At 40.2% G+C, this 26396-nt stretch overlaps 1 protein-coding gene across 3 annotated transcripts in view; it reads right to left on the bottom strand.

Annotated features, from left to right (window-relative positions):
• specc1 (sperm antigen with calponin homology and coiled-coil domains 1) overlaps positions 1–26396 on the bottom strand; it is an 81263-nt gene that overhangs the window by 28277 nt on the left and 26590 nt on the right. For all 3 annotated transcript variants that reach the window (XM_055043502.1, XM_055043503.1, XM_055043504.1), the window contains 8 exons: positions 13108–14648; positions 11611–11818; positions 10211–10284; positions 7020–7195; positions 1887–2059; positions 1110–1210; positions 950–1025; positions 60–204 (listed from right to left, as the gene is read on the bottom strand). In XM_055043502.1, coding sequence (XP_054899477.1) covers positions 60–204; positions 950–1025; positions 1110–1210; positions 1887–2059; positions 7020–7195; positions 10211–10284; positions 11611–11818; positions 13108–14648 — 2494 coding nt within the window. The remainder of the gene's footprint in view (positions 1–59; positions 205–949; positions 1026–1109; positions 1211–1886; positions 2060–7019; positions 7196–10210; positions 10285–11610; positions 11819–13107; positions 14649–26396) is intronic.

Here is a 26396-nt window from a genome sequence, read left to right as displayed (position 1 = left end):
TTTTGATGCTTTTCTGCTCCCGTGTCTCTGAGCTCATCTTTAGATCCAAACGGCGATACCTGAGTTTGCTGCTTCCTCGGCTGTAGCTGAACGATGCGGTGCGGCTGCTGAGGGAAATGGGGCTTTTGATCACACTCTCCAGTGACGGGCTCTTTCTCATGAGGCTGTTTGGTTTCAGGTCCTCGCCGAAACCCGACAACTTATCTGCGGAATCAAAAGGATGCGAGAGACGGATGTGGATGCAGAAGAATGTGACAAAAGAGTCGAAAAACAGAGCGTATCCTGGAAAAGTTTGCTTCCAGTCAGGAAACTATGTTCCTACAGCAGCTCCTCAGGGGAGGCTTGGGACACAAATCAACCAGGACACATTTAAGAGCATTTCCAGAGTTGCATTTAAACGCTTTTTTCTAGACGGAAGTGGCGAAAGTCAGTGAGAAACCAGCAGAAGTCAAATGTTTGGTTGTCTGTATTTGTTGTACTTTTCATTGAGGATATTGAATCAGCAGAACTTTGCCTATAAAATGACCATTTGATCAGTGAGAGCCAAAGGAATTTGAATGAACATGTAAATTTCACCAGGACGCAACAAAATCTGATGGTCGGCTCTCTGGGCGAGGACAATGCTGGCTGACTGGATTTATTTTTTGTCTGCTTGCTGTTTGCATGTCGTCTTTCACTCTGACCACAGACCAGCGGAAGGTCAAAATGCAATTCTGGTTTGGTCAGAGCCTTTAGTGGAAGGTCACAGCTGAAGAAGCTGGTTGTGTCGAAATATTTTCACCCAGAATTTAACAGTACATAACCCACAGTCCGGTGAAGACCTTCGCCACACTTGGCAAAAGTGAACAGGGGCCTCAATTCCATATTTTTTGTGGAGACACAGATCGTTGTCATGCAGCAACTGATCAAATATGGAACAGCAGATCACATAAGATTGAGTGTTACATACCACGAGAATGAGCAAACTCTCCATGATTTATTCTTTTTTCCAGCGTCTTTGATAGTGGCTTCACGTAGGAATGTCTCTAAAATAAAGAAAGACAAAAAAGAACTCTGAAACAAGCTCCCTTCCATCACATATGTGATTTTTGGATGAAGGTTTTAAGAACCTGGATGGGGGAGACGGCTGCAGCTGGTGCAGAGCGCACAGGGATCCCACTCAAAGGGTTTCTCGGGGTGGAAAGCACCGGAACTGCATGACATGGACCATCTGTAATATCCACAATCAAGGTCAGAGTGTGTGAGGTTTTTTTAAATATTTTTATTAAAGCTGTGATGTCACAGCTTATGTTTGGTATATTAATAGCAAAACAAATCAGTGAAAACAGTGAATAAAGAGCCACATTAAGATTAAAGAACAGATCAGGGAGAAAGATGCGGAGATGTTTAAAACAGAGTTATGTTAGAAATAAAACCATACGTTTTGCACATGTAAGGGACCGCCATTGACTCCAAAATCTGCAACTGGTAAAACCCCAGAAAATGTTCTTTATGAGTAGGAGATCCATGGTAGCTCTGGAGGAGCTGCAGAGAAGCACAGCTCATGTGGGAGAATTTACCAAAAGGACCGCTTCTGTATTTGTTCTGCCGTGTATAAACCAGACTTTTTAGTATGAGCTATAAATAAAGTAATTTAAAGCATTTACTGAACAGCCAATCAGTCCCAGACTTGCAGCTCATCTCAAGTTGCTGTTAAATGTTTTTCCTGAACCAGAACCACCTCCACCCCCCATCATCTGTCACCCAGACTTCCCAGAGCCGGCCCAGACCTGACGAGCTGAGAAACGACAGACAGGAACGCTGGAGACCACGGCGGCTCATCAGCTGTTCTCCTCTACAGCTACACTGATGTGACGCCTGCTTGTGTCTGTGTGCTCAGCGCTCACTCTGCCCAACAGTGTCAAAGGACTTAATGAGGGATTTGACGGTCGCTCCGGGCTCCGAGCCGGCGTCTTCGCTGGCGTCGGCGGGCGACGTGCCGGGGATCACGGAGATGCCGCACCATTGGCTGCTGCCGCCGTCGGAGTCCAACGCTCGCCCATCATCATCACCTTGGGACCTGGCAGACACAATAAACACAATTTCTGCATAGACTCGAGCAAAACATATTGGTAATGGTGGTGGAAAGGGGAGGGGATGTAATCTGTTTCTGATCCCAAATCTTCCATGTTGGTCCTGATGCATCCTGATGAGTAGAAATGAATGCTCTGAAATAAAAATGCTCTAACTTTATTGGTGATATAAGAGCATTAAAACGCCACAAAACTTGAAAATTCTTCATGGTTTTTCCCTTTATAAAAGAAAAAAAAATAACTTGAGATCCACAGATTCCAACTTGGATTTGGATCAGAATGCTGTGACTGATCCGCTCTGTGGCGTACATTAGTTCAGATCTGTATAAAACCTTCTTCCCCATTCCCCCATTGATTCTGATAGGTGAAGAAAACACACATAATGAGCCTACAGTCCAGTTAGATGCGTAAATAAAATCCACGGGGCTGGAAACATTTTGTTTATTTATTCACCTAATGAACAACAGTCAAACATTTACGTAGAACTTCACATACAGAAAAAAACAAAAAAAACAGCCGAGTCTTTCCTCGGCAAAATAAGTTATCACAATATGGACAGGAATGCTCGGCCTCATAAAAAGATTTTTTCCAAACATTTAATCTTTTTTTATATAACCTGACTTACTTGAGCACCAGTACCATTCGCTCGGCTTGGATAATATGGCTTTTTTTTAAAGTTGGGTTGTAGAAAGGACCTCACATTTCACACTCACTGTCAGTGTGATTCTGGAATGTGATATAAGAATTCACACCAAAGGTGAGGAAAATATTTACATATAAACATGTAAAGCTTGTAATTTACTGGAATCTGCTAAAGGTTAGAAAAGGTCCGTGTGGTTAATATATTAAATTCTGATTTTGCAAAAAAAAACAAACAAACAAAAAAAAACAAAAACGGAAAAATAGAATATAAATATCTGAAAGTGATGTAAATATTTCGGGAACACAGTTTTATTGGTCTACGTCTTAAAATTTGCATTTTAAGACAGTTGATTGGTCCAGAAGTTCGCCGTTAACGGTTGCACCTAATATTGGCAGCATGACATCATGACATCTGCATGCAAAAATAATTCTACCAACAAAAAATACACAACTGTAAAACATGGGAGACCTTGAAGCTGAGATGCCTGATTAAGCTTCAATATGTGATATATGTGAACAAATATTACTACATTCTAGCACCTTATAGCACAGCGCCATCTTACGGCTAGAAAAATTAATTGCACTCCATTTGCACAGCAGAAGAAAGACCAAGAAGCTGTCAGTGATTTTATACAAAAACAGTAACAAGAAGATATGAGGAGCAAAACAAACAAAAAAAAAAACAAGAGATCCTTAAAGCTCCTGGATGGAGGATGTTCAGTCTGGATCAGATGGACTCAAATATACATCTATGAAATATACCTTTCATAGATATCCAGCTACTTCATTATGTCTTATTGAAATTCATTTCTGGGCCAAACATAATGATAAAGACTCAGATTATTCCTCTTTGCTTATAAATATTACTACATTCTAGCACCTTATAGTTTCAAACTTTTGGGTTTTGGTGATACAGTCAAAACATGTAATCCAGCAGCCACACCTGAACTTACTTTATTTATTTTAAAACCTAAAGAAGGATAAAATTCAAATCACAAACTAATATTACGTACCGCATTTTCCGGACTATACAGTGCACCATATAAGCCACACCTACACATTTTTTGAAAAAGAAAAACCACTGGAAACGTACAAATATAAGCCGCTGGTATCTCACCTTAAAAGCTGTTTCAAGACGTTTCTCCTGCTGCTAGGATGTGCTTGTTCTAAATGAATATCACCACTTTTTTCTTTGATTTCCAATTTTGTCTTCCAATGATTCACTTCTTGCTGTAGACCTGGTGGTCGAAGAAAAATCCACAGAACAATGCGGACTATAACCCGCATTGTTCAAAGCGCAGGGAAAATACGGTAGTTCTGGTGTTTTGCACTGTCGGCGCAAACCTGCAGCCCTGGCAGAAAGCCGACCACCGCTGCACTGATTCTCTCTGCTCGCAGCGCTGCGACGTCACAGTTCATCTGCTCCAAAACTTAATGGTTCGTTCCAGAAATTCACAAGCTAATATTATGTAAGGTGCAACCAGGAATGAATGGTTCATTTAGACAACGTTGTGCTATACTGCATATAATGCATCATGTTTTCTATTTTGCCCTCAAAAGGCAAAACAGACTGAACATCCTCTAACAGCAGTGCTTCTATATTTTTCCTAAAGGGATGTGGAAATATTAAAAAATTGTTTTTATTATTTTATCTCCTTGCTTTTGCATTTAAAAGCAAGATTTAGCCGTTTCCCCAATGTTGCAAATTCAGTGATAGAAATCCTCATCTCTGCCAAACCGAAAGCATTCACCATTCCATCATCTCCGATTTCTCAAAGGCACAAAAAAGTCGACCACAGCACAAGAACCCAACGGTCCAGACAGAACGAGAACATTCAGTGAGAAAATAAAATAGAGTACTCTCATTTAAAAAGTCCCCAAAAATATTTTAGCTGTATAGAGAAAAATGAAACCATGAAGGCCTGAACGTCCTTCTGCACAGTGAGTCAACACAAAGCTGGTTTCCACAAAACAGAAGTGCAACAATAACACTGTCTTCACATGGTGCTGAGATGAGGGTCACTCTCTAGTGTCCTTCCACTGCCGTCTTGGTGTCAAAAGTGGCTCCAGTGCCGATTCTGAAAAGAAAAAGATAAGAACATTAAAAATGAATGATGTAGAAGGTCTACTTTTTTTAAAAACACGGTTGCTTCTTCACGTCATTTAAAAAGCCAGAACCTCTGGGCATGTTTTTCCTCAACTCTTCCATGCACACTTCATAAGATTAAAACACTCATACAGCCAGATCACCCTGTGATGGAGATGCTATGGATATGTATCTGTGTCGTTAAAAACAGCATGAGTTCAGTCCAAGTCATGCCAGTGCAGCCATCATCATCCTGCTTTTTCCATCAAAAAAATTAAAATAAAACAGAAAAAAGTAGGGGTGTTATTCATCGAAAACAACAGCAGGTGGCACCAGATACAATCTAACCGATCCACAGGTTTAAAGAGCAAACCGGGAGGGAGTGGTAGCCCTAAAGGTGCAGTCAGCCAGCGTATGGAGAAGCAGACAGAGTCAGACAGGCTGAAGAAGCAGCATGAAGCCAAACACAGAGAGGAAGGTCAGTGAGCGTCGGCAGCACACAAGGCGAGGAGCGGCAGGCTGGCTGAGAACTCACCTGGACTTCAGGCTCGTCTGACGGACGTCTTTAACAGAGACATCAGCTGATGGAGGAGGGGAGCGGACGCAGCACAACGGCTTTTCTTGGGGAAAGTTTGGTGATTGAGACGCGGTCTAGTACCGGCTACTGAACACACGGGTACTGATCCGTATCTCGCGCTAAAGCAGTTGTTTTCCTTTTAAATATAATTTTACGCATGCTCAAGTGCTTAGAATAATAATCTATTTTAACAAAGAAGTATTTCATCTGGAGTGATGATAATGTTATAGCAAACCACCATTTAGTTTTTATCATTTGGATTTTTAGGACTAAATCACACATAAACCACAGCTATCCTCATTTTTAAGTGGCTTTAAAAACTATTTTTGTACCTTGTTGCCTTTTGTTGTTCTACAACAACTTCAACATATTTAAATGGGATTTGGGAAGCTAGGCCAGCAAAAAGTAGCTTTTAATTTTTAAGTGAATAGTTTTGAAATATTTTATACAAATATGCAGAATGTGGTATGTATTCTACTTCACTGCGGTACTCTTTGTCCAACCAACTGCCTTCAAAAGTGACCTAATTCATAAATAAAGTCCTCTGAAATGTCACTTAATGCAGTACAAATACAGAAAAAAAAGTTATTTCCAGATTTTTAAGTGTAGGATTTTTATTTTTATTTTTATAAAATCATTTTATCATATTCATTCAGATTTTTGCACTAGGTGTCAAACTCATTTCCATTTTAGGCCAGACCAAGATCATGGATGTCCCCAAAGAGCCAGTTGTGGCAGAATAAATTAAAGTGCAACAAATTGATCTATTGAAGAACTAAAAGTAGTATAGCTTTTTCTGTATTCAATGAAAACTTTATAAAATCAAATATCAGAAATATTTTCACACTCACGTAATTTGGAAATATATAAATAAAAACTGATTTAACTAAATCAGTAACATTTAAGCACCTAACTTATCTTGAAGTTCTGTTTATTTGGACCTCCAGGGCCTTGAGGGCCATATAAATAGCCATGACGGCCCAGATTTGGCCCGTAGACCTTGAGTTTGACACATGTGATCCAACACATGACACCAAACAAGATGAATTGAGATTTTTGGCTTTAGTGTGCCAAAATGTGAAAAGGTAAATTAATTTGGCACTTTAAATATGCCCATAATAAAACGGCAAAGCTTTCATTGTGTTAATAGAAGTAAACTGGTGCAAAATCTGTTTTTGATTACAACTACCACAACACACATGAAATGTGTTTCAAGTGTGAAATTGGAATGTTTGCCACAGGTCATAATACATGTTGAAGAGGGAAACAGAAAGGGCAGCAGCTTTAAAAGGAGTAAAAAATACAGAGGGAAAATAAAACTGCAGGAGATGGCTCATTGACCTACAGAGTCTGCCAAATCCCAGGAACTCTGAAGCTCTTAATTATGCCTCCGATGGAAACATATCCTCTCTTAAGATCAAACAGGAAATTTGGGAACCTCTAGAGCAAGAGTTTCTTTTACGTTTGGGATCATTTGGGCCACCTGTCTAAAGATTGTTGCTGCGCAGAGATCTGGCAGGACTCTGGTAGGTATGTCACATCCTGGTATGTTCAGAGAGAAAGGAACTGCAGCCTGGTGCCTGAGGGGGCTGGAAGGAGATGGCTGGGTGGGTGTGAGGGGGATGGAAACAGTGGATAGTACCTGACTCCCTGCATGGCCTGCAGGTCTGCAGAAAGCTTCGCGCTGCGGTCCTGCTCCTCCTGCAGCTGCCTCCTGAGAGTGCGCAGCTCCTGCTGAGCCTCCACTTTGATGTCGTTGGCCACCACCACCGCTGTCTGGAGGTCTGCCTGAAAGCGCCGCCACTCCTCTCTCTCCTCCTAAATACATAAGCACATGGATCAGCACAGGTTGAGGCACAGCAGTTAATTCATGCAAATTTTCAAGAAACAACACAGGGGGCAAATAAAATTCAAAAAAATGCATTTGCGAGTCACTGATCGCTAGTAAGCGCTCCAAAACTGAAGCCTAAAAATAAAAGGATATGCTTATTGACAGTATGTTAAAAATGGTATGAATGATTCCTTAGAGTCTCTAAATGCATGAAAAAATGTCTTTCTATAATAAAGGCTGGCTTAAATGCAGCTGCCAAGACTATTTTAAACAACCTGGAAAAGAGATGAATCTCAGGATTTTAAAGGTCTGAGGCTGCCATGCTTGGCTGATTAAACAGGATTATAAACCCTTTGGGTTTTTATCATGAATTGTGCATGAAGGATCAATCAGGATTCTGCCTGGATCTTTTTGCAGGAATCATAAATGATTGTCGCATCCGCATAACACAGAATCTGACATGAAAGATGAAAATAAAAAAAGCAATGATTCTTCCAATCTGGAAATAGAAATGCTGTATATGTTTATGTTTGTTTCATTTGCTTGGCTGTAGTTTAGGTCTGAAGCACTTTCCACAAGAAGAAAAGCTCAACTTTAGCTGTTGTCACAATTTCACATCACATTTTAAAATAAAAAGCTGCACTGAAAATAGCTGGCGACCAGAATGGGCCGATTTTCTTCTAAACTGACTCTGACCAGTGTGATGCCTCAGAGCATCACACTTGTTTCCTCAAGCAGAAGATCTGAGGTGGAATGCAGTTCATATCAAAACAGCAGCTCTGGGAAGGTTTTCTGACATCATGCAAAGAAATTCAAGCAGAAACTTTCCACAAACTCACAAGTTCAATGGATGCAAGAATTGTGCAGGTGATATCAAAGAAGGGGTCCCATGTTACATGTAGCTCTGTCTGTTGAGATGATTTTGATTGAAAAAGCTTTTGATTTTAGTACATGTGGCCAATTAATGCTGCACATTCAAAGAATGACCCTTTGCAGTTCTTTGTAATCCAAAAAATGTTTAGAAAATCTGCTGTACATAATAATTTGGAACAATGCATTTTGAGTTTTTTATTGTTGAAAAAAAATACTGTTCTCATGTATGAACTTTTTAACTTTTTTCAGTAAAAAAGTTCAGTTTTTACTGAACTTTTGTTCAGTAAAATTTTATTCATACTGTAATAGTTTATGACTTCAAAATTTCACTGGCCATCATTTGCATTGCATTTAAGAAAATCTGAGAAAATATCACTTGAATAATAATTTGGAACGCGGTGTAAAGTTTCATTTGGAAACATCGCTCTGTTATAGTGCCTGACAAACACCTGAAACATCTCCTGCACATGTTGCGGGACAGCCATTAATGTTGCACACTGATATGTTAAGACATGACAGATTTTTTTTGTCATAGACAATCCTTTTGTATCAGTTAATTATTGCGATAGACCTTCTGCTATCTGTAGGTATAATCTGAACTGTTGTGTTTTTTTATGTCAGGACTGAGCAAAACAAAACCCTGAAAGGAAACACAAAACCAACACAATCCTTTCACATGAGGATAAAACACCATTCATCTGCTTATTTCATAATTTTTAAGACAAAATGTAACAATAAGAGTGTGTGCATTCAATTTACATTACTTATAACATTTTGCAATACTTTAGTCTCCAGCAGTTTACAGTTGATCGGCAAAAACCGTCCGACAATCAGCTGCATGCGATTATTTCCTCTCCACCCATGTTTTATCAAGATCTGCTCGTCAGCTGCTCAGGCTGCTAAAAGTTGTTCATTTGTGTCACACTGACCTTCTTCCTTTTGCACATTTTTTGGGCATGAAAACCAGATATAAATCCAAACCATCTACTGGGACGTTGCATCATAGCTGGCTTTTGCAGGTTCCAGGAAGGCTGAACATTATTACAGAAAAATTTGTTCTATTTAATTCTTTTAAACTTTTAACCTCCCTCTTTTAGGGGTCATGATAGATTTGGAAATGTTGACAGATTTTTGGAAATTTTAGTTGGGATGTTCACATTAATCTCTCTCAAGCAAGGTAAGCTGTCTTCTCGTTCATAGCAGGAAGGCTAGAAAAAATGTCAATGTTGTTAATTCTACTTCTTCTAGAACTTTAGAAATAAGGTAAAATATGCATTGGTTCTTAAAAATGTGATAAAATCTCTCATTGTTGCATCTCGAAATATTGTCAACAGCTCACTTCTTTCAGAAACGGTACTCGGCACCTAAACTTGGAAAAAGAATTGGAAAACGCTGCTAACATGCGACACAATGCTGTCTGAACAGAGCTCAGTGGAAAGATTTGTTTTGGCATGAAGGCAAGAGAGGAAAAAACAATCCAAAGGAAATCATCCTGACCTCAAAGTGACCCCAAAAACTGTATTTCTTTGGAACAGTCATTTCCAAAAGATTGTGTCAGTGTCGCACTATTTTATGCGTCTGATATTTACGCAAAACATTAAGAACTAAAATGTTTTGTGGGCTAAATGATTCAAGGAAAACATGCAACTGTGACAGGATGAGTTTTGATTAACCCCATTGTTTCTCAGCCCTCTGTCTTTTCTGTCTGTTCTCACAGCGTTTCCTTCACTTCCAGCGACTTTTGGCATCTTGTCAGGTCTAACTGACCAAATGAATTGAGGTGAATATCAGATACGACCCATTTACTTTTAGATGATATTCATGAATTGTTGGCACATGTATAAACTCCATGCCTTTATATTATGTGATAATTGTGAAATACACATTTCCTAAAGAAGGCAGAACGGTTTGGTTGATTCCCTCTTTTAAGTAGAAGAAAATCAGAAATCAAGGAAAAAAGAGATGTTGTATATGTAACGCATTTGAATATCCAAAGATATCACTCTTCATTGAAATACGGTGAAGTACTTTATGACTTGTATCATCCAAACGGATCCAAACTGGAGCAGCAAACAGCAATCAGTTGAACTTTTGAACCCAAGCAGAACGGCGTGTCAAACATTTCTCACCTTCATCTGTCGATTCAAAACCTTCAGCTGTCGCTCTGCTTCGCCCTTCTGCTCCTCAATCTTTTTGACAAGATCTGCAACAGCAAAGTTCAGATATTTAAAAAAAAAACAGCATAACAAACTAAACATACATACCGCAGTAGCAGTCACTACTATAGTGTGTGAACAGTTTGATTACGTTAGAGGAACAGCAGCCAACTCTTCTAAAAATAAAACTTCCAATAACAGAACTATTCTTAAAGTACGTCTCGGTCGCTGCAAAAATATTATCGCGCCAATATAACGTGCCCTGATTTATAACAGTAATATTAACGTTTTTTAATCAACGTTACATGTGCTCCACTTTACACTCCCTTGGATGTTTAAAGAGACCTCCAGGGAATCGGTCTGGACAGACTGAGCTTTAATAATCCTGCAGCCCTGCAGTAAATCTTGCACTTATGTGTAAACCTTCAGCTTTTGTTGGAACTGTGGAGAGATTTTCTTCATGGCTATTTTCAAAGTATTTATAATATTTATATCTCGGTTGCCATTATTGCACATAGGGCTCGCATTTTAATGGTGGAACTTGGAATATAGTTTTACTATGTTGAAATTTTCCGTGACAGGAGCAAAGCATCTTAGAAACACCTCACACCCCATGCACTCCAGTGCAACAAAAGGCATCCGAATGCTACTCAGTGTCGCGATTATGATGAGAGATTTTTTTTAATAGTGTCATGATACAATATGCAGTCACTCTGTCTACACTGCTGAAGATTCACTCACTTCAGCATGAAAGATGTTTGAAGTGGATACATCTGATGGCAGTTAGATCAACTTTCTGATTGTTTCAGCTAATAACTATTACATTAGGTGGAGCCCTCTGTAAACTGTGCATTGAGCATTGAACTTTCACCCAAGATGATTATAAAATATGAACAAAAATCCAGAGATGAGGATCATCAGCAAAAGTAATTAATCATTATCTTACTGTAAACTCACACTGTTTATGCCAATAAACGCTCTACACACATTGGACTGTATTATAAACTGCAACAACACTTCATAAATGCGACAAGCTTTTATATTTTAAAAAAATGCACTTTGCTTTATTATGTCTTACAATCTTATAATAAAAATGACCACAAAAAGTGTGACTTGCATCACTAAGCTGCACTACGGACGGTTTGGAGGGTTTTAAATGTCCTTTATTTTGTTTTATTGTCACAACAATAAAACAAAACTTTATTTTGTTTTATTGTGTATACTGAGAAATCTATTGGGATAAATAATAAACTATATGATAAATGCCCAGCCCTAATATATAGTCTCTCATTTTCTTTTTTTATTTTGAGGCTAGCTTCAGTTCAGATGCCATGCAACAGTGCAGAACTAACAAACCTGAGATCAGTACATACTTTCCATGTCCAGGACTGCCTGGTTGGTATGACAGTTGACTGCCCTCTGCTGCTCCACCTGGTCCTCCAGCTCAAAGATGGTCTCCTTCATTTCCTTCACCTGGTTCTCCGCTTGAACTCCGGCTTCCTCCAGGGACGTCACCCGGTCGCTCAGCTCCTGCTCTCTCTTCTCAGCCTTTTCCTGAACCTGCTGGCATGTGGACTCCACCTGTGATCGGACACAATGTTTATAAAGCCTGTCTGTTTATGTGAGCTCGTGCAATGCACTAAATGAAAACTGCGTCTGAAGTCACTCTGAGTCATTTTGTGGTGTTGTCGTTTCTAAAGGTTACTCAAGATTGCTTTAGTCTCTCACTTCCATGTCAAATTAAAGTCTAAACAGAACAAAAACCATCTTATTTACTACAGATATTGAAGTCAGAGGAGGATTATTGCGGCTGTCTGGGAGCCACATCTCTATGAGGACAGGATACTAAAACCAGTAGATGATGTAGCCACTTGGGACGTTCCACAGCCATCGCCATGAGGCTGTGATAGATTAAGATGCTCGTCAGGGAAGTTATGGAGTCGCCTCATTTTCACATCCAGTTGGCAGAGGACAGCTGTGTGACTCAAAGGATCATACTCTGGTAAACAAGCCTAACTATGCTGTTGGCACCTCCGTCACCTCTCAAAATAATGACCTAAAAGAGACACACCTAACACTGTAGAGCTATTACCAGCCCTGACTCACTCCTGTGTTTATTTGGGGGAAAACCAAAGAAGCTAGAAACAAAGGATTACGGTTTAAGTGAAGATAAATGTCACTGAACATAAACACTAATGTGTTTGCTCATCTGTATTTACTTGACTCAGTCACCAGGCAGAAGTTAAAGGAGAAAATGCAGCGTAAATGTAGAGCCAAGCAATAAATCAATAACAGTATGTATATGAACATTTGATCAGAAACGTTCACTCCTACATTTACTTAAATAACTTTTTTTTTTTTTAATTACGTTTAAAACAATTTTATATTCTACATCTTACATTTCAGTCTCTCTGATTAGATAAGTTCAAAATAAATAAATAAATCAGACCTCTACTGGTTACTCACTGAGACTTGATGGCGATTATTCAGAGTCTGAATATCTTGGGTAATATTCAGGTTCTGTGGCACCACGACAAACATGGTGGTTTATCAATAATAAACAAAAAGGTACCAACCACACCTACAGCTTCAATGATTAAAAATGTCTTACTTGGGATCCAAACATATTTAACCAAAATGCATAAGATTAACACAAATGCTTTTAGGTATTTCATATTTTAGATAGTGTTTTATTATGAGTTGTTGCAATGTGCAATTTTGTTCTTTGCTGCTGAGAGACATCATGAATTTCCTCATGGTAGGATTAATAAAGTGCATGCGTGTCCATCCATCTATTACAGTAATTTAATGCTGAATCCTTGAAAAAACAAATCCAACCCAAGTCGGTGTGAAAACGTCTTTCTCCCTACCTTTGACACTGTGGCTCGCACATGCTCAGTCTCAGCCTGGGCCTTCAGCAGCTCCTGTCTCAGCTCGGTCAGCTCCACCTCCAGCTTGTCCCTTTCAGAGTGGGCCATCTTTAGCATGTTCTGTAGCTCGGTGCTGTCACTGGCGCTCTGCATGGCTTTCAGCTCACCGACCTTCTGCCTCTCTATGTCCACCTGCGCCTTGAGCCTGCTGTTCTCCAGTCTGAGACACTCCGCCGTGGCTTTGTGTTCCTCGGCAGCTTGCAACACCTGACTGCTGCCTTCCACTTCCTTGTCCAGCCGGGCCCGCAGCCTGTCCAGCTCTTCCTTAAGGCAGCAGACTTGCCCCTGAGCCTCTTGGTGTTCCTCTTCCAGAGCCCTCAAGCTGCCCGTCAGCTGCTGCTGGATGTCCACCAGTTTTTCCCGTTCGAATCGAGAGCTCTCCACCAACTCGGCGTACCTCTGCTCTAACTCGGCCAGCCTTGGCCCTTGGCTCCCCAGCTCCTGCTCCCTCTGGGTCTGAGCCTGCGCCTGCTCCTGGACTCTGACGGCAAGCGTCTCGTTCTTCTGAGCCATCACCTCCAGACGTTCTCTCTGCTGCTGAAGCGACGTCTGCAGAAGGCGCTTTTCCTCCGCCAGGCGCTCGTTCTCAGCGGTTAGCTCCTGCACCATCTGCTGCTGGTCGGCCAGTTCCTGCAGTGTGGCCTGCAGCTCCTCCGCTGTGCTGTGATGGCTTTCCTCCATCTTGTGGATCTGCTCTGTTAGTCTCTGCACGGACGCATCCTGACCCCCTGACCTGTTTGGCGTGGCGTCATCGCCGCTGACACAGCTGCTGCCTGATTCGGAGCGCGATGGGAGCTTCTCAAACTCCGAGGAGTCTGGCGATGGTGAATCCTTGGTGATGTCGGAGCTGGAGGAGACGGAGGTTTTGAGTGGGCTAGCAGTGGGGACGAGTTTGTCCTTTTGGGAAGCTGAAGGGTCTGGAGGGACGCCATTCACCAAGGTAACGGACGAGCTCGTCTTTTTAGTAGAAAGAGGAGACGCCTCCAAGCAAATCAGCTTTTCCTTCAATGTCTGGTTTTCTTCTCGTAGTGCTGCTAGCTCTCTCTGGAATTTCCCGTTCTTCTCCCTCAGCTCCCCAACCAGGACCAGGGCTTCAGCCACCTGCCCCTGCTCATCATCAGCAGCATGCGCTTGGTCTGAAACCGAGCTGGTAGAAGGGAAGGAGGAGGTTTTACTCTTGCAGTGCTGCAGCTCTGTCCTCAGATTGTCGATCTCCAAGTCCTTCGCCTTAGCTTCAGCGAGAAGCTCCTTTACCTGGCTCTCCAGCAGGCCCCTTTCCTGGCTCTCCGCATCCGCACGGGACTTGGTCGAGCTACGCGTCTGCTTTGCCAGGGTGGAGAGGCTGGAGGTGCTGGAACTGGTAACGATTCTCTTAGTAGAGGAACTCCTCAGCTGATCTCTAAGGGAAACCCGATCTCTTGTAATAGAGGAGGAGATTTCTCTCGGAGCAGGAATTCCAGACTTCTTGGTTGTCTGCACACCTGAAACACAAAATCAAAAATATTAAGCGTTTAATCAAGCCCATAATGTGCAGTTTAAAAAGCAAGCATGTTCATTTGTACATCATGCATAAGGTAACTGAAAGCAGTTTCAAGAAAAAGAAAAAGCAGGTAAAGATAAATTACACTGACGATATGAAATGCATTGAAAGAAAAATGTCAAATTCAAATATATATAAATATATAAATTTTAGTTTTTCTTACTACACAGTTTTATTAATAACTCATCCACTGTCATTTTATTTCTTCAACTTTTTTATGCTGACTGTGTTTATTAATATCTCGTTGTTTTATGCGTTTCTTTTAAACTTGTCTGCATGAAAAGTTCTACAGATAAAAGTTGACTGATCAAAAAAGAAGAAAATAAGAAAACCTTCAAATCATCCAAAAACAGAGGAATAGTGTGACATTTTGTGTATTTTTTTTTTCCAAAATGTAATCTGAAATATCCAGAATGTTACTTAATGCGAAAGATCAGATACATGTGCGATTTTCTTTTTCTCCGTTACATAAACTATTCAAGATCTCCTTAAAATAATCTGCCACTATTCTTAAATGAGGTTTTGGGAACTTTCAAGAACGTTCTGACACTGAAAACAAAAGATTATTAGTATCAGCGTTCAGCTATGCAGGAGTCATGAATAGAGAGTTTGTCACATTCATAGCTGCATTAATCAGCACTAGGATCTCTGTGGCCCAGTCACAGATTGTTCTCCATTCAGACAGCATCACATCTGCCTGGTTGTGTGTGTTGCTGTCATTCATGACTATAGAAGAGCTCAACTTTGGCATTTCAAAAAGCATCAATGTGGGTCACGAGGATGAAACCTTTTCCAGAGCCCTCTGAAACATAAAGAGTATTTACTGACGCCTGGCATGAGCTGAATGTTGCCTGAAAATACTGTATTGTTTGTTTTAGGGACCATCAGCAAACAGCAGCACCGACACAAGGGAAGCGCTTGTTTCAAAGGATGACAGCGGTCGCTGCGCACGTGGAGCATTCAGGCACAAAGCAGCTAAAGCAGGACAAAGATAGCAGTGTGCGTGCATCACATTCCCGCATCATCATCAAACCCACAAAGCGAGAGGCAGACAGACAGGCTGTGTCAGGAAATAGACAGAGCATCTTCCTGATCAACAGGGTAACACAGTTTCAGTAAACACAATATACACGCGCACAATCCCCGAACAAATGGCCCAGTTTGGAGTGAAAATCCTATCCCCCAGTGGAGGGGTCTGTCACTGATAGACACATTGCAGAACATCCTCTTACTGAGAAAGCAAGAACTGCCAACATTGGCACATTTCTGGGGCAGAGAGCTGTTTAGCATTCCTCTAAGAGACTGTGGCAACAGACTGAGGGGCTTCATATTAATTAATTTTAAGCATTACAAATATGTAAATGTATCTAACCAGCTTAAGAAAACAAACCGATTTATGTAGGAGATTTACCAGGCTGTGCTAGTTCTGAACAGCGTGCCATCCGGATGAAGCAGCTGCGCCACAGGGGAAACTTTAAAGAGCCAATTGCTGCCATTAAACATCCATAGTCACTGATGTCTGAAATTCACTGGGAGAAAAATCCTGAGTGTCAGAATGAGGCCAATGTGCGCTGCTAAATTATGTACTCTTCTAGAGTAAAAGCTAAATCAGCACCGTGATATAAATTACTCTTTACTGTGCAGTGAAGGAAGCCACAGGAGATGCGACATATCCAACAGTTCATGCCCGCCTCAGACGGTTTCCATGGCTGTCATCAGGTTCCCAAATGATAGAGAAAACATCCTGATTAAGATCAGCCCTATTAGCTATGCATAAGTAAGTGAGCAAATTTTAAAGCAACAGTATTATGTGTATTCAACATAAATAGTCCCATTTTAAAGCACAATTAAGTAACTATGTTACCTTCAGTCGTCATAAAAATGTTTTTTTTAGATTAGATTAGATTTTATTATTACACAGACACAAAGTCCAAATATAATCTAAATTAATTTAAACAAGAAATTTAGATTGTGATGCAGACTGTAACCACATTAGAAAGCAGAAAGAGTTGAGATTAGATCTTACATAAACAGAGAAAAACAGAGGACATAAAACATGGTTGTGGTGGATTAAAGAAAGGCAAAAGTAAGAGACAAAAAGCTGTAATGACAGTACAGCAAAGACAGCAGTGAAAGAGACAATTAACCTCCAATTGCTCCAGTGGAGCTGCACTGGGGCCATCTTTGAAAGACTCCCAGGAGAGTATGACCAGACCAGGTAATAAAAACCTAAGTGAACAAGGTGCATGAAATTATTGTACATTCTCTCCTGATTAAGAAAAAAACCAACTATAATTACAATTTCAGTAATTTATTCAAGCAAAACTGTACCTGTGAAAGACCATTTGGGATCGACCGGTTAACGGCATTAAAGTATATTAATGTTTTGGATAAAAGTGTAGTAAAGAAATTTCCTTTGCATCATTTGTATGTGTTAATTTCTATTAATTTCACTTATAATGGAGTTCTAAACTGCTTAACCTTTTCTGCACCTCCCCTGCCTGTTGCTACCACTTATTAGATAGCTAAAAGAGAATCTTATATTTTAACAAAATAGACATTTTGGAAATACTAACAAGTTTGAAAATTGTAGGCAGTCATAGGATCAGAGGACCAACACCATCACTCCTCTGGTGACACAGTTTTAAACAGTAAGACAGCAGCTGCGTGCATGTTAAGCAGCTGGTTGCAGGCTAGCTAAAAGATCTTCCAACAAATTAACTAATGACAAAAATCATCTTTTCGGTCTTGGCCTGATGACTAATGTTCGGACTACATATTTAGTCTTAGTTTTGTCTCAATCTCAACAATTTTACTGCCCCAACTTCATTTAATTTGCCAGCAGTTAACATTTAGCTGGATGAATATGCTCTGAAATAGTTCACATGTTGTAGGTTAGTTTGCAAACCGAGCTTGCTGACATGTTATTTTACATTGGCAGCAACAACTATATTATTATGATTGCAGCACTGGTCTTGAAAATGGTCTCTCGTTGGTTCATGGAGTAAGTCGGGTCTCCCTCAGCATCTTGGTCTTGACTCAACAATAGCTCTATTTATCAAAATTAAGATCATAGTAAACATTATAAATACCAGCCTAACTATAATAATTAATATATGGTATGGTTCTACAAGCAGGAGGAATACATGGGGCTTTTCTGTTTGAAATAAAACCCTTTACATCACATAGCACATTTTTGAAAATGTCATACTTTAAGGTTATCACAGACTAAGATAACATACTTGCTCACAATCTAAATAATTAAAATTAGATTGTGAACCAAATAAAGAACAAGACCATGATTTTCTTCAGCTCTGTAAAAGACATATTTCTCCTTCTGGTGCCAGGCTATGACATACTAATGCAGGCGACCATTAGTTTAGCTTAGTGAAGTCTTTTATGTATGACGCGGCTCAGTAACTCCTTCGACGAGGCAGTAAATCTGGGTCGCTGCACGGCTCACAGAGGAGTCGCGCCCTTCGAGCAACAAATAAACTCATGTGCTGTCTGAAACCAGCAGCTTTTCCTGATGCCAGCACAGAATTAGCAACAAAAACAGATTTACAGCAGCTCCATACGTTAAATAATTACCTTAACTTTTAAAGGCCAGTAACCCAAATGCATTTGTTCATTTAATAAAAGGTCATGTCCTCGGTCACACTGCACAGGCTTCATTCTTCCTAATGGAAATGAGTTTTCAAATCACAGCAAGAGCCTTTTGTCTGGACAGCGTTCAGCACCAGCCGGATAGCTGCGGCCAGCATGCCGACCAGTCAAAAGGTGACAGGGTGCGTTGTGAGCAAAGTGTAGAGAGACTTCACTTTACAGAAGGGAGGGCAACGGTTGAGGAGTCATGATGAATTAATGACTGCAGGTGGTCCCAGTGTCACAAAGTTGGCATCTGTAATGACGCACTGGCATCGTGAAGACAAACACACGCTGTTGAGGAAACGCGCTCCGCCGCTCCCATGTCTTCCTCTCTGGGTTTGTGGAAGTGTAATGGGAACATTTTTGTAATGAGAACATAGCAGAAAAACCACAGTCTGTGTTCATGGGCTTCCTGTAGTCAAAGTTGCAGGGAGTGAAATCGGCGCCCATCGGTAAACTACTAGGACTCTCAGGCATTCCTTTCCTCTTACCAAAGAAAGGACTGCAGACAGAGCTGAGCCTGCGTGACCGCAACAGTGACTGAGCAGAGATAAGTCCACTTGGCCCAAAGTGCCACTAAAACTATTCAGCTATCACTGTTAGGACATAAAAATCTCTTTACTGAATAGAACATTAAAAGATTTCCGTTGTTAGAAACATCAAAAGACTTTGTATTGCAACATAAAACCCCCGTCATATCACAGTTTATAAGAAGCTATTTCACCACATTGAAGGTGATTTATGAATACAAAAAGATCTTATTCACACAAGGTAAATTTTAACTATTGCAAACTTTTTTTTCCTGTGCCTTCCAGGCTCTACATCCCCAAAAGAAGAGCTGCATACCCAGCTCCTAGCAAGAAGTCTAGCCGATTTCCTCTACTGAAGGCCATCTACCCTTGTTTGAGGTGTTCGTTGCCAAATATTAAGGTGAAGTTGGGCTCTTCATCTTGTTGAAGATGCATTTCTGTCCATGTCTTCAAGGAATTACCTTCACAGTAATTCTGGGTTTCAACTGGAAAAGGTTGCCTCCTTCCTTCAGTTCAGGGGTCAGTCTGAGCCTCAAGTGGACAAGGTCAAGTATTGTGATTTGTTGTCAATCCTGAACTCATCTGAGCAGGAGGACTTAGAGACAAAATGCAAAACTCTCAATTTAATGGGTCGCCTAAATCCAAGCATAAAAGATGCCGTATAAAATTATTTGAAATGAGTTATACAGTGTTAAGCCGTAGAGAGGTGCGGCACCATCTAGTGGGAGGTCAAGAGCCATCATTCCCCCTTTACCTGCTGGAGGGACTTTAAATTCCTCCTTACCTGGGAATCCCTCAGATGCTCCGTTAGTAACGAATGTGACAAATGTCTGCGTTTCAGTCCTCAACCCGTCTCCCCTTTTTTTTCAGATAAGCAGAACATATCAATGGATGGATCATTTCTTTGGGAACTTCAAACCAAACAACATGGCTACCCTGCATTTGAAGGCACCATAAAGAATAACTAAGCATTATTAATCATAATTAAGACATTATGAATACTGTAAAAACCATAAACAAAAACCTGTATGTACCATAATAGAGTAGCTAAAATGGACTAGTCACTTAGGAAGAACTGGCCCAATTTACTGATTTTTTAAGCAAGTTTTTTTTTTCCTGCAATATTAGAAATACATTAAAAAGATGCAAATAAACAACTCTATTCTTTTTTTAAGATAAGAAAATAAATATTGTATTGCCCAAGATGCAATAACAGATTTCCTTTCAAGTACGCTTGATCATTTACAGATTAATAGGTTAATTTTTACATTAACCAATTAACAATCAGATGGGAAAAGGTGCTTCATAGGAGATTTTTTTTACTTTTATTTTATTTTTTTAACAGAGTTTCATCCAGGTGAAGCAGAGACAATGCCACAGAAACAAAGATTTTTTTACCATCTTAAATGCAAAAAAAGCCAAAACTGTATTTTTTTTTTGCATCTGTATACTCCAGTTAATGATTAATCAATTACTAAATTAGTTACCACTTATTTCAATAATTAATCAGATTATCTGTTCAAACATAATAAATTATTCTAATTTCATGAGAAGGTACTGCTTATAAACAGGACACATGACCAATCTGCATCAGATACAACTATACGGTTTTCAAGATGATGAATTTGAAACCAAACCTGTAGTAGTAGCAGTGTTACCCATTCTCAAACACAAATTATTAGATTCTCTATACAATAGTGGCTGCCCACATCAAATAAAAAATTTACAAGCCATTATAAAGCCATCTGAGAAACAATACGTATCCACCAACCATCATATTTTACAATTTGAAGCCATTACTGGTACACAAGAGGCATGTTAATCAATTATGCAAAATATTCCCCTGGGAAAATTTCCATGCCCTTATTAAGACATACAGTTAGGGCCAGAAATATTTGGACAGTGACATAGGTTTTGTTATTTTAGCTGTTGACAAAAATATGTTCAGAAATACAATTTATATATACTATGGGCTGAAAGTGCACACTCCCAGCTGCAATATGAGAGTTTCCACATCCAAATCGGAGAAAGGATTTAGGAATCATAGCTCTGTAATGCAGAGCCTCCTCTTTTTCAAGGGACCAAAAGTAATTGGACAATGGACTCCAAAGGCTGCAAGTAACTCAAAAGGCCTTTCCCTCATTAACCTGTAATCAAGTAAGTAGTTAAAAGGTCTGGGTTGTTTCCAGGTGTGTGGTTTTGCATTTGGAAGCTGTTGCTGTGACCAGACAACATGCGGTCAAAGGAGCTCTCAATTGAGGTGAAGCAGAACATCCTGAGGCTGAAAAAAAAGAAAAAATCCATCAGAGAGATGGCAGACATGCTTGGAGTAGCAAAATCAACAGTCTGGTACATTCTGAGGAAAAAGGAATTGACTGGTGAGCTTGGGAACTCAAAAAGGCCTGGGCGTCCACGAAGACAACAGTGGTAGATGATCGCCGCATACTTTCTTTGGTGAAGAAGAACCCGTTTCACAACATCAACTGAGTCCAGAACACTCTCAGGAAGTAGGTGTATCTGTCTCTAAGTCAACAGTAAAGAGAAGACTCCATGAAAGCAAATACAAAGGGTTCACATGTAGATGCAAACCATTCATCATTCCAAAAGTAGACAGACCAGAGTTAAATTTGCCCCAAAACACCTCAAGAAGCCAGCCCAGTTCTGGAAAAGTATTCTATGGACAGATGAGACAAAGATCAACCTGTACCAGAATGATGGGAAGAAAAAAGTTTGGAGAAGAAAGGGAACGGCACATGATCCAAGGCACACCACATCCTCTGTAAAACATGGTGGAGGCAACGTGATGGCATGGGCATGCATGGCTTTCAATGGCACTGGGTCACTTGTGTTTATTGATGACATAACAGCAGACAAGAGTAGCCGGATGAATTCTGAAGTGTACCGGATATACTGTCAGCCCAGATTCAGCCAAATGCTGCAAAGTTGATCGGACGGCGCTTCACAGTACAGATGGATAATGACCCCAAGCATACAGCCAAAGCTACCCAGGAGTTCATGAGAGCAAAAAGGTGGAATATTCTGCAATGGCCAAGTCAATCACCAGATCTTAACCCAATTGAGCATGCATTTCACTTGCTCAAATCCAGACTTCAGACGGAAAGACCCACTAACAAGCAAGACCTGAAGGCTGCGGCTGTAAAGGCCTGGCAAAGCATTAAGAAGGAGGAAACCCAGCGTTTGGTGATGTCCATGGGTTCCAGACTTAAGGCAGTGATTGCCTCCAAAGGATTCGCAACAAAATATTGAGAAAAAACCTTTTTGTTTGGGTTATGTTATATGTCCAATTACTTTTGAGCTCCTAAAATGTGGAGTGTTTGTAAACAAATGTGTACAATTCCTACATTTTCTATCACATATTTTTGTTCAACCCTTTAAATTAAACGTTACAATCTGCACTTGAATTTTGTTGTAGCGGTTTCATTTCAAATCCAATGCGGTGGCATGCAGAGCCCAACTCACAAATATTGTGTTACTGTCCAAATATTTCTGGCCCTAACTGTACATATGGAGTTTTCACTATGTGATTATACAGTTATATTTGCGAGCACTTTTAATAACCAGCAGGTTTTATCAGTTATTTCCTATCCTCAGACAAAGTGCGGCAAAAGGTCAGACACCTAAAATCCAAACATAAAGATTAGGAAAACTACACAGTCTTATTGCTGAATCAAAGAGCCACAACAGTCTTTGATGTGGATGCTGTTACTGAGTGGAGATTCAAAGTTGGCAACTTCAGTATCAGTGAGTTGCTTAACATAAAGTCAGAAAGTGCAGACATGTGAGAAGCTATTTAAAAGCAAGATTGTTGGATAATAGGAAGGCTGAGCAGTATGCAGCAAAGCTGCTCTGTTTTATCCTATTGTGCTTCCAACCTTTGTTATTGAGCAAACTGCACTGGAGAAGGTTGGCAGGCATTTGGAAATGGAATGAAGGTAAGGATCCTTTCTCTAAGAAATACAAAGACAAACTGCTGTATTAGTAATGCTAACTGTGCTAATTGCTAACAGAATAGTAAAGACTAGCTAAAATGTCAACTTCAAATTATTTTAATTCTTGGTTTGTAATGATGCAAAATTTTGCATTTTATAGCAACAGCTCCTTCACATAAGCAGAGAAAGATACATTTTCTCCTAATATAAATGACGAATAGCTGCTAATGGTAGAAAAGACAAGAATTTGTTTCTGAATTTGGCCTTTACGTCCTCTATAATATTATCCTTGCCAGTGCCTTCCTGCGCAATCCTCCTCAATTCAAACCTCATTTACAGCAGTCTGGGCTTTCTCCCATTGAATTGGATTCCCTCCTATAGAATTTCAACAGGGTCAATCAGCGAACAGAAGAAGTTGTAAGTGATGACGAAGACTTTCTGTGTCGTTTTAGAGTTGCAGAGTTAGCAGTGACAGCAGAGGAAGCGAACAAAGCCATTCAATCGTTGTTGGCCACATTTCTAAATCTTGAATTACCATTAACAGCTGGCTTGTACAGTTGGGCATTTCTCTGATCATAAAAAGGATGATATAAGACAGAATACGCTGCATGATCAAAAAGAGAACTTAAAAAGATTCAAATGAAGACCTCATTTTAATATAAAACAACCCCTCTTCTACAGATCATAAGACAAAATCATTCATTTACTTCAATATAATCAGGCTCACAAGAGATAATCTTATGCAGCATCTTCACAGATCAGAAGACATAAATATCACCTTTTATTGACAGTGTTGACCTCTGATGCTTTGCTGACTTTAACCACCTTGTGATTGAGTAGCATGAGGATCATTTAACCACTACAGAAATGACTGATTCAGTAAAAATCCTCATCTTCGTGAGTTATTTATAAGATATTGTGACTGGGCAACATGCAATATTGGGCAATTTTTTTACTGTGTCTTTGTCCACCGCGATACAAAAAAAAAAGCAAACCAAATGTTAACAAGACTGTATCAGTACTGAAGTGTTAGTGGTCTGATCTTTGTTTGGGTTCTTCTTCTTCCCAAGATAAATCCAGCCCTGAACAACAGACAGCATCCACAGAAAGCCCAGATTTCACATTCCCAAGCTGCAGATGAACCACAGCCAGCTGCTGACAGATATAAAAACCCCATCAGGATAAGCTGAATTTGGTATGCACTAAAAGTGGAATCACAGTCCTGGCTGACGGAGCATGAAATAAGGGATTTTTATGAGCTGAGACGTGGGAGCTATGATGTATCAACTTTGATGTCCAGTGCAATGGTCTCCATTACACAAACAAGACATTCAAACAGAGCACACCTCCCTCCGCAAACACAAAGCTCTGTGAAAATCCCGCTGTATTTACTGTACCAACTGCTAACCGACACGGAAAGTATGAGTAACTTCCTCACTGCGTCCCGGGCATCAGATGTTGGATAAATCCCTGCTCCAGGCCACTTTCCTCTGATGTGGCAGTGTGATGACACTTGTGTGTTGTGTCCTTCACTGCAAATCCACTCTGACTGGCAGAAGTACTGCTCACCTACGATACATCAGTGCCAAAAGGAGCAGAAACCTTCAGGAGGCTTTCACTGTCAGGCATAGACAGTGAATCCTGACCTCGAAATGTCAGCTGAAAAAGCGGATAATGATTTCATATAGGCTCCAATGGTGCATTTGATTCACCTCCAAACTCTAAATTTGGGTATTAGAATGTCCTAAGACCCAGTTTTAGGTGTGGGTAGGTATGTCATCATAAAAAGTAAGAAAACCACTAGTTGCTCATACTACAGCTAGTATTAGGAATACAGACCAATAACATTGTGTTTCTCAGGAATTTGAAAACTAGAGGAACATTACCCAGCACTGCTTTGCTGCTCGTGACTGCTTGGTTTTTGTAGGAATCATGTATTCTACTTTCTATCAAGAAAACTCAAATGACCTTTAGTTTGTTACCTTAAGCTCAAGCATATGTCATTCATGCAACAAAAAAATGATCTGAAGCACCAGCAAGTTTACCTTTAAAAGGCTAAAAAAATGGAAACGATCCCTAAAAATATGGAGTGGCAGAGTCAGCGTCCTGACTTAAATCCAATCGACTTTAAAAAGGCTGTTCGTAATCAGAAAATAAAACAGTGTGTCAAAATTTCCATTTTGATGCAAATCACTGACTGCCAGTTGTAACAAACATCTGACGGCTGTTGTTGCCCTCAACGGTGACAAACCAGGCCAAGGTTGTTTGGAATAGCCTTTTTTGTTAACAGATAAAATTAGAACTGCATTATTTTTGGCATTTACTCAGGTAAAGTTGGTGTGATAAAATGCTTTGATGGTCAGAAGTTATGAAGTTTGAAAACAACAACAAAAAAAAAAACTAAAATTAAATTCTTTTCTATGTCACTCCAAAGCTATACCATCACCAGGTTGTGATGGAGACAAATACTCTGGGGATGAGAGAAGAAACAAAGTAAAGCTCCTCTGTCAATCAATCCTGTGCACACGCTGCTCAAACCCTCCCCCTTTGTCTCTGCTGCACTACAGCTGGTTTCCCACAGCCATGAATGCCAGTTACCAAGACTACCGACAAAAGCAGTGGCTTCTCCACCATTAGCACATTGAGCAGCGTGTACATCAGCTTGATGGCCAGTACTGAGACCCATCTCCTGGCTCTGATTGGTTGTTCCTAACTGGGAGCACTGCATTTCTTCAGACGTTAGTAGGATCACAGGGAGAAGCAACAGCTGCTCAATTTTTCACATTAATCACAAAATGGTGACAGTTTTAACAAATATGTAAAAAGAAAGTAAAAAATGATTTACAAAAGTTATATATTGCAGCTTTGACGTTACTCTCCCACTATCAGACTAAAAATTTACCCTGGATGTTTTTCAAGCGATGACTACCTGCTGCATTGATATTGGCCATTGACCCATTTGGAGTAGAGCTTGGCAGCATCCTGAAATATTAAAGTGAAGAATTCGCATCAATCATCCGAGGCAAGAAAGCATTTAAAGCTTTCCATTTTTGACCAAAACCTCTGCTAGGCAAATATTGTTGAGCTTTTTTTTTTTTTTTTTTTTTTTTTACTCTGCACAAAAACGGGCATGAGCGAGTTCTAGTGCCGAACTGACAATTAATCAAAACCCGGCAACCTGCTGGGCCGAAGCTCTGGCCTCGTTTCCTAATGTGCAAATGAAGAAAAGAGAGGAGAGGGGCTGCAACTGCAGCCGTCAGAGTTGGTTCAGTTTAGATAACAACCTGCTTATCGTGGCTGCAGACGGCTTATTCCTTCGCCTTCCAGTTCTGAGATAACGCCTTCAATCAAATTCAAGTCACTTTCTCATATTCCCACGTTTCCTTTCCTACTTCCAGCATCAGGAATGTTTTTCCCAGTCCTAAAAAGTTTGATGATCTGGATGGCTTAATGTTGAGAGCATGTGGCTAATCTCACTGCTCTTCTAGTGTTATATAGGTCAAGCAGTTTAATTAAACAACTTTGCACTAGAAACAGCCAAAGATCAAGGATAAACACTTA

This window comes from Poeciliopsis prolifica, unplaced genomic scaffold (assembly GCF_027474105.1).
Source record: "Poeciliopsis prolifica strain line A6 unplaced genomic scaffold, Auburn_PproV2 SCAFFOLD019, whole genome shotgun sequence".
Taxonomy (NCBI): Eukaryota; Metazoa; Chordata; class Actinopteri; order Cyprinodontiformes; family Poeciliidae; genus Poeciliopsis; species Poeciliopsis prolifica.
This window is presented reverse-complemented; position numbering and strand designations above follow the sequence as displayed.